We start from the raw sequence: 8,825 nt of genomic DNA, 5'->3' as shown, positions 1-8,825 counted from the left end.
ACCATGCACACCGAAGAAATGAAATCAACCTACCATGGCGTCCCCTACTTACCAAGGCTTGCCGTCGCAAAGCAAAGCTCATGATCACCGCAAGCATAGTATTGACTTGGACATCGCCAAATAAAAGAAACATTGTGCTCGTGCCAAACATAGCGCCAATCAACGTCTTCAACCGATGTCTCAAGTTGCGAGAGGCCAATCTCGTGGACTACATGACGATCCAAGGTCATAATCCACATGCCTAGTTGAGCCGGCGGCCCATTGAGCAGAATCAGAATTTGCAGGATGCGTAGTGGCAGGCGTCTTCATAGACCACGAGCACTGCAATTGTTGGACCAGAACCGGCAAATTGTGGAACGTCCACAATCATATCTTGAACGTCCAACACGTTTACGTATCGAGCATGTGGTGGTGCTCGACCATCACCACTAAATGCGGCATGCGGCCTCACCTTGGTTCATCTAGGGTTTGAGTCGGGGAAGGGGGTCGCACCATGAACGTGGAGCTTGTCACCACATGATGGGGATATGGTTCACAAGGTCGAAGCAACTCGACGGGCGACTGGATTAGGGGAGTCACCGGTAACTGGTACGTCCTGAGAAGATATCTTGGAGATAGGGTAAGGCATATTAGGCCTTCGCGTTTGTAACCTTCATAACATGATTCGTATAAACCCTAGATCAGGATGCTCATATAAACCCCCGATGTGAAATCCTAGGGGGACCGAAACACCAATCTCCAAACCTAGCTCGCACGCGAGCACCCCGAGTAATATAATCTAGCAGGAAGTAAACCTTTTACTCTCCAAGGGGATGGACCTATGTAACCCTGTATCTCTTCACAATCTCGTTCCGCGGATAGCTATGCCCTCGGTTGCTCACGCCAACGTAACACATGGCGTGGTCATAAACACGGCACCACAAATCTCGCAGCAGTGGGTGATGGGTGTCCTTGTGACCGAACCTGAGCCGACCGGCCTGCACAGTGTCCTCGTACGTTCGCCACTACTGCTATGAGAAAAATTTGAGTGGCGACGTGGATATCATCGATCGGTGGCTCCAAGGGACAATACTTCCAGGGAACCCGCGCTGTCAGAGCCTTCCACCTGCATGCAAGCTCTTCTCAGCTCAGCTCTGCTCAGCTCATGACCGCTAACTTGAGTAAACAGCACCGGGTGCGCGCGTGAAACGTTTCCTTTCCCGTCTCGCACCTGAAATCAGAGCCCGTTTCCAAGTCCGGGAAGAAAACAAAGTGAAAACCGGAAAGGCAGCGTCGCGAAACGGCCGATGATGAGATGAGGAGTCCGTCGAGGAGAAAGCTACGCTCCTGAAAAGGCGCGGTTAACCACCCACCATAAAGCCTCCCCGACCCACCAGCGCACGCACGCACGCCCGCCCGCCAAGCCGAGCAGCGGCACGGTACCTTGCTACTCTCGCTTGCGCACGACACCGCGCCACTGCTCGGCTCGTCTCCTTCCTCGCGCACACTACAGAACGTTCCCACTGCGCGCGCGGCCGGCGATTCCGAGCGGGGCAAGGGGAGGAGCGGCGGAGGATGTCGAGCCATGAGTCGTGCTGCGGGACCATGTTCTGGGTCTACCTCATGTCCTGCGCCGGGCTCGTCATGTTCGCCGGACTCATGTCGGGACTCACCCTCGGCCTCATGTCCCTCAGCATCGTCGACCTCGAGGTCCTCTCCAAGGCCGGGACACCGCAGGACCGACGGAACGCCGGTACGCCTTCCTGCAGCTTCTCTTTCCCTTCTCCCAATCGTACTCGCTCGCCCACCTTAGCTGCTGACGCCTGTATGTGTACATGTCCTGATTACTCGCAGCCAGGATCATGCCCGTCGTCAAGAACCAGCACTTGCTGCTCTGCACGCTCCTCATCGGCAACTCCCTAGCCATGGAGGTAACATGCCCGCACTCTCGTATTTCTCCCGATGAAATCTGTTGCCCGGATTAATCCCAGCTGATGAAATTAACCTTCTTGCCTAGATTGCTCATGCTCCCCTACCTGTATTATCTATCGCAGGCTCTCCCGATTTTCCTGGACTCGCTCGTCCCCTCCTGGGGGGCCGTCCTCATCTCCGTCACGCTCATCCTTGCCTTCGGTGAGGTGATCCACTCGCCCATCCTTCTCCCTCGTTGTGCCCCCAATTCCACATTCAGTTTCACTAAATGATGATACAATACAATATAACTTTTTCCCCCTTGTTGCTGTTCCTCACTCACTCACCCGAGCCACTACCTGATTTCCTGCCCTGTAATATCGCAGATCATGCCGCAGGCCATCTGCACGCGCTACGGGCTCAGCATGGGGGCCAAGGCGGCGCCCATAGTCCGGGTGCTCCTCGTCCTCTTCTTCCCCGTCGCATACCCGATCAGCAAGGTGCGCCCCGGCCGTGCTCAAATGCTGCTCTCTTTTTTTGCAACGATTCGGGAGGAATATTTTTCTTGTGGTTGCAACAAGTGGGCCTCCGCAATTATTTCACTAATTTATCTGCCAAGCCAGGGGGATTTGCTTGTCCTGTGCTCATCTAGTCATCCAAAGTTCCAAACTACACAGAGGTCAAGATTAACCGATTATTAATTGTTCTGAGTCTAATGACTAGTCGTTGCACTTACTCAGCATAGTATCTGCCCAACGAGAAGCTAATGGAAACCATCAAGCAACTCAGGTCCATATCTTGGTAATGTCAAACTAAATAAATGGAAATGCCTATGTGTATGCATAGGTTTCAGTGTTGCTGTTGCTGACTCAGGTAGTATGAAAGCAACTCCAGTTACTTGTTAGTCTTGCTGCAATTTCCATATTAAGTGTTTGTTATACTCCAGAATCTTATTTCGACCAACAAAAAAGCAACCTTGTGTATGGCTTTGGAGGCAGGAGTTGTGCAGGACTCACGTACATGGATCTTTACAGGACAGGCATTTCAGACATGGCATGTATATTTTGAAATAACTTTTAAAGGCAGTTTAAATTTTCAGAAAAATACAAACAAAAAATTTACGTGTACCTCTCGTTACACTATGTGCTCATAAAGTTGTTTCACGAAAAAACGACATTTTGTGTCGTGTGCAAAAAAGACAAAATTTGGTGCTTAAAAAAAGCTTTTCACGGGACATTTCTTTATATTTTTTTACACAGGACACAAAAAATGTCAGTTTTCCACGCAACTTGGCGTGCACACATATAGTTTCGACATACACACACAAAATTTTGGTTCAGATTTTTTTTTTTTATATTTTAAAATGTTTTTCTCGGGTAGCAGCAGCAGATGCTCCCAAGTTTAAAACTGGATTTCCGAGGCATTTCCTAGTTTCTGGTTCAGTTAGCCAGGGTATTTGCTGAGCTTTCGTGCCATTTCAGCATTCTTCTTATATAAATGCACCCCTATTTTTGACCAAATCAATATCTTGCTTGATTTCTGTTTTTTTCTTCAGTTGTTGGATTGGCTCTTGGGAAAAGGACATGTTGCGCTTATGAGGAGAGCTGAGCTAAAGACATTGGTTGATATGCACGGCAATGAGGTAAAAATTATTCATGTCCCTTCGTATGCATTTATGATAAGTATATGCCAACTTCAGTTCAACCTTTTTTTTATAAGTTGTAGATATATTTTCTCTCAACACACACGAACCTTATATATATTTCGTTATAAAAGGAAACTGTTCTATAACTGCAAGCCAGGCAACATCTTTAATTCAAAAATTATAAGTTATGTATCCTTTTCTCTAGAATAAACACGGGCCTTCTATATATAATCATTCGTAAGAGAAAATAGTTATACAATTGCAAGCGAAATAGGCACCGGCCAGTGGCACAACAAACAGATGACAATAGAACAACAAGAAAAAAAATAAAAAAGGCTCCCTTTCTTACTGCCCAGTATAACTTGTATAAATTTTCAGCACAACTCTCGTTCGTGTCAGCTTCTTTATGCGGAAATACTTTTGTACTTACACGCATGGGTGTGGGTGTAGCTAAAGACGGCATTTTAAAGCACTACAAACTTAATTGTGTGCATCTTGATTGTGCATTTCTATATGCCCTGAATCTTCCCATGGTTCTGAATTTTATTAGTATGAAATCTGAAGTACTAGGGACTTCAGTTACCATCAATGCTCTCCTCATACAAAGATACGGACTACCATTGAACTACTGTTTCTCTCACTTGATTCTTAGGCTGGCAAAGGTGGAGAGCTGACTCATGATGAAACTACTATCATTACAGGAGCTTTGGAGATGACTCAGAAGACTGCAAAAGATGCCATGACTCCCATATCTGAAACCTTCTCACTTGACATAAATGCTAAGCTGGACCTGTATAAATATTCAAACTTTTTGTGTATTTATGTGTTATATTGAAATATATGATACTGATGCTACTACTTTCCTCTTGATAGGCATACAGTGGGCATGATAATGAGCAAAGGGCACAGTCGTATTCCTATATACTCTGGAAGACCAAGCAATATTATTGGTCTTATATTGGTGAGTAAGTTGAGTTTTTCATGCATTAAAGGCATTTGTTGTTTCACATAAATCCTATTGAGCTAATTAGCTTCTGCCTGCTACATGTGTTCTTGCGTGTTTAATGTTATGAACTCTTTGTGACGTCTTGCTACTGATAAATGATTTTTTAATTGCAGTTAGTGGTGTATTAGCAACATTTTTTTCTACTGATAAAATCTCTAGCACAAATTTAAAATTATATTCCAGACGTCCTGTTAAAGACTCACTTTTATGCAAACAACAGTCAATCATGTTGCGTCAGTAGCACATAATCATAAATATTTGTTTTTCTAGTGTTTTGGAGCTTTCACTTTCATTTCCAGAATTGTGGAATGAATTATAGATAGTGTAGAAAACTAGAAATGACATCATCCTGAACATCAATCAAGTCACTAGTTTTTCCACTTTGCAATGTAACTGTTATTTATTTTTTACCATCCTTAAATTCTATCATTTTAGGTAAAAAACTTGCTTACTTGCCGACCTGAGGATGAAGTGCCTACTCGGCATGTTACAATCAGAAAAATTCCAAGGTATAATCTTTTATGACCTTGTCAAGTTGGATGGTTTACTAATATGATTCGTGAGATATGTGTGCCGTAAAGACTTTGGTATTTTGATTGAAAACGTAACAGCTATTTATTTTCTGTGATTTAGAGAAACAATTCTTAGACTTGCATTTCAGAGAACGTTCTGTGTGTTAGTTATATGAAAGTTGATCTGCACACACCCTGAAGCATGTTAGAGAAAGTTCAGTTCTGTGCTGCATATGTCATTATACCCATGAAGACAAGTTCAGGTTGTTATCTAAGCGCATGCAGTAAAAAAAGTTGTTTTCTTGCCATAATTTAAAGTACTTAAATGAATTCCCACTCCTTTAAAAAAAATTAAATTGATTATATTGTGTTGCTAATGCTTCTAAGTGCTACCAAAAATATTAGAACAAACCATACATATTTTGAAGTGATAACTGGTCTGACCTATAGTAAACCAACATCTTGGGGTATCAAAAAATTCTTTAATATTCAAGTCTTATTTTTGGGGAACATAGGATCACTACTTTAGTCAAAAGTATCGATTGAATATATTGAGGTTAAATTATGCATATGTTGCTAAATTAATGTTCATTAATTGTCTTATATTCTCATAGTTTTACTGTTGTTTCTGTATATCAGGGTGGCTGATGATCTTCCTCTGTATGACATTCTAAATGAGTTTCAGAAAGGACACAGCCACATGGCTGTGGTTGTTAAACGTACTAAAGAAGCAGGAGCGTCTGCTGAAAAGAATAATGGTGTTCCATCAGATTACAAAATTAACCATGTTCATGCTGATGGTACGTGCTTCATTCATCCGTTTTTGCATATGCTCCATTATTTGATCAGCCTTGCTGATTACCTGTTTTTCAAGTAAATCGATATTGTCTGGCATTGGCTGATAAGTTGACATGTACTCTTAGATCTGTCACCCTCAGACGTCAACATACCTGGAAGCCGTAGAAATAATGCTGAAAAGTATGGAGATGGGCGCCCGTATAGTAAAAAAATTGAAAAGAAGCGGAACAATATTCTTGATTTTAACACCGATCCACTTCCTTGCTATTCAATGGATGAGGAAGCAGTGGGAATAATTACGATGGAAGATGTCATGGAAGAACTGCTACAGGTTTGACATATTATTAATAGTGTCTTAGTCAGCAAGTTATTTGGAGTACATTGTCATATCATGATATTTTCAAACTTTATGATGTATTTTTGATTTATGTCTTTGTTTCGTCAACAGAGTAGTAAGTCCATATAATGTGGGAACAGCAGAGTGCGGACGTTTGGGTCACGAGCGACATGAAGCCCTTTTCTGAGAAATTTAGAAACGGCATTTTGAAGTTTCAAAAAATTCCGAGAAAATATCCTAGATGTATAAAATAATGTAGTCTACCAATATGAAAAATCTCAACTCGAAGTAATCTGTATTTTGGGCTGCACAAAAATGACAAAATCTGACATCTAAAGTAGTGAACAGTGCAAAATTTCAAACCTCCAAATTCTGTCAGATTTTGTCAATTTTGTGAAGGCCAGAATACACAGTATTTCAGGCTGAGATTTTGTCTAGGATTTTGCTTCAGATTTTTCTTAAAGTAATGTTGTACTATCAAATTTTTCCAAGTAGCTCAATCTCTAAAGCAAATTTGGGGGGGGGGGGGGGGACCAACCGACTTATAGTTTCTGTTTTTGTACTTCATTTTATATTTCTTGAAAACATTTTAGTCATCTCCAGAGAACTTCTCAAAGAAGCATAATCATCCTCAATACTTGTTCATACAAATTTTATTGTTTTTAATTTTCTCCTGTATATTGCTAACTGACTTAAACTCTCCCTCATAGGAAGATATATTGGATGAAACAGATGAGTATGTTGATGTACATAACAAGTAAGTGGCAGAATGCTGGTACTTTGCATGTTGAATTCGTATAGAGGAGTAACTTTTCTCCATTTTACAGGATCAAGATAAACATGTTACCTCCAGGAAAACCATTGTCACCTCTTATGTCTCCTGGTCGTGGACCGCTATCTCAAGGACTGAGAAAGACCCCTTTGGCTTCTCCACTATCACCATACCATAATGGTGGTTCCGTCTTACGTTCCCCTGTTCCATACCATGCTCAGTCACCTGGGACATTACCAACAACACTGTCTCCTGGAAGGTCACCCTTGTCTCAAACTCCTGTGCATGGTTCGCCTACTTCAAGCTGGGTGAGTAGTCCTTTTGTATACCAAGTGATGGATATTCATAAATTGCTCTGAATGTTTCCTTTTCATAAAAGAAATCCCTTGAAGCTTAAGCAACTATCTTTTCACCTTACCGTGGGTGACGTGCTCATTTATTTTGTGCTTCATTTGTAGGTCTCGAGGAATTACGGCAGAAAATCATAGAAATGGGTGGTGAGAGCTAAGGCTAAGAGAAAAGGGCAACAATCATAACTGTGGTGAGAGCTAGGGCTAAGATCAAATGAAGGCACTGCGAACGACGATCAAAGATCTCTAGCTCTCCTGTAATGTTGGTCCTGATTTAGTGATTACTTGGCTGTACATATATATATATCCACTTAGCATCTGAACCGCAGTATGAATGAGCTCTCACTACCTGTTGTAGGTGCTTTTTTGCGAACTTGTAGCCCTTCACCATTGCAGAAGAAGAAACTGCAGAGAGAATGTAAATGAAATGCATTCTATGTGTTATGCATCTGTGCTATTCTTGGTTGTCAGCCCCCATAATACTCACGTAAAGCAGCCCCCACCCCCATTATGAAGTACATTGCATAAGTTTATGTTTCTAATGCCTTTCACTGTCACTAACAGGTTCATATAGCATGCTACTGTCTTTAACCCCATCAAAGCTTGTTCAACTAATTTGTTTGGGTGTCAGTATCAAGGATATGAAATGGTCAAATTCTTCAGCTAATATGTCAGTTCTTTTTCTGAAAAGGGGAACATAACTCTGTTCTCTACATCAATTGAATGCACAGAGCCCATTTATTGCGAAGTTTCTGAATTCAGAGTTTACATCTCATGAATCACACTGGATGTACATAAAGATTAACCAGCAGAATAAAGCAAAAAATAAGATGCATATTCATTATTGTAATCTGCTAGCCATCAACCACCATGGTTGTAGATATCTCAAGCAACCATTCAGAATCGGTTGCACCCAGAATCCAATACGTACCCGCAGCCCCTCCAGCAAAAGATATGACCACTAGTAGCCACTATTGTTGTAGATATCTCAAGCAACCATCCAATGTTATGTCTAGTAAGTTCTAGATCTTTCATGCAGTCAATTTTCTCAAGGAAGAAAGAGCTAGGATCAACACCCATTTTAAGAGCTCTAGTATAAATATCATCATTTTGAACGACAAAAAAGAAGTTATAGGAGTCAAGATTTGTTGTATTGTGATCCAAATTCTTATACTAGGGAGGCTAACTTCTGACGAGCGAAGCGAGGCCCGTCGACGGATCGTTGGCACCGCCTATATATACATCTTGTAAGCCGCCGGCTAGGGTTTATCAGATTATAAGATGGCCCACGGGCGTTTGTAAACACTCCCCAATATAGTGAAGTTTTGCTGGCTAGCGCCTGTGGTTTTTTCCCCTTCTGTGTTGGAAGGGGTTTTCCACGTTAAATCTTGTGCCTCCGCCGCGTTTACCTTTATCGTTCTTCGTTATTTGCTTGTCGCTTTTATAACAAGTGGAATTAGGCAATGAGACTAACAGTATAAGAGGGAGATCCTCATCATCATATTTTACCTCCAT

General features: G+C 42.1%; 1 protein-coding gene across 4 annotated transcripts; it reads left to right on the top strand.

Moving 5' to 3' along the window:
* The first annotated feature begins 1,362 nt into the window (after positions 1-1,362).
* Positions 1,363-7,760, top strand: LOC127297273 (DUF21 domain-containing protein At2g14520). 4 transcript variants are annotated; one of them, XM_051327568.1, is made up of 13 exons: positions 1,368-1,732; positions 1,834-1,910; positions 2,034-2,117; positions 2,277-2,390; positions 3,446-3,532; positions 4,188-4,327; positions 4,409-4,496; positions 4,977-5,050; positions 5,693-5,853; positions 5,977-6,182; positions 6,899-6,945; positions 7,016-7,268; positions 7,419-7,760. In XM_051327568.1, the coding sequence occupies exons 1-13, from the start codon at positions 1,555-1,557 to the stop codon at positions 7,446-7,448; spliced, it is 1,539 nt and encodes a 512-aa protein (XP_051183528.1). In that variant the 5' UTR covers positions 1,368-1,554; the 3' UTR covers positions 7,449-7,760. The 4 variants fall into 4 exon arrangements, 3 of the variants coding, with proteins under 3 accessions (XP_051183530.1, XP_051183529.1, XP_051183528.1); XR_007849039.2 differs by lacking the exon at positions 7,419-7,760 and having other exon boundaries at positions 1,363-1,732; positions 5,739-5,853; positions 7,016-7,107; XM_051327570.2 differs by lacking the exons at positions 6,899-6,945; positions 7,016-7,268; positions 7,419-7,760 and adding an exon at positions 6,300-6,892 and having other exon boundaries at positions 1,363-1,732; positions 5,739-5,853.
* The last annotated feature ends 1,065 nt before the right edge of the window (positions 7,761-8,825 follow it).

Source organism: Lolium perenne, chromosome 4 (assembly GCF_019359855.2).
Source record: "Lolium perenne isolate Kyuss_39 chromosome 4, Kyuss_2.0, whole genome shotgun sequence".
NCBI classification, from domain to species: Eukaryota; Viridiplantae; Streptophyta; class Magnoliopsida; order Poales; family Poaceae; genus Lolium; species Lolium perenne.
This window is presented reverse-complemented; position numbering and strand designations above follow the sequence as displayed.

Bases quoted from the DNA above. Each gene is read 5' to 3' on its own strand.
- LOC127297273 (XM_051327568.1), top strand. From the start codon at position 1,555: ATGTCGAGCCATGAGTCGTGCTGCGGGACCATGTTCTGGGTCTACCTC. The intron at 4,497-4,976 runs GTGAGTAAGTTG...CTATCATTTTAG, and splicing joins ATATTATTGGTCTTATATTG to GTAAAAAACTTGCTTACTTG. The intron at 6,946-7,015 runs GTAAGTGGCAGA...TCCATTTTACAG, and splicing joins TATGTTGATGTACATAACAA to GATCAAGATAAACATGTTAC.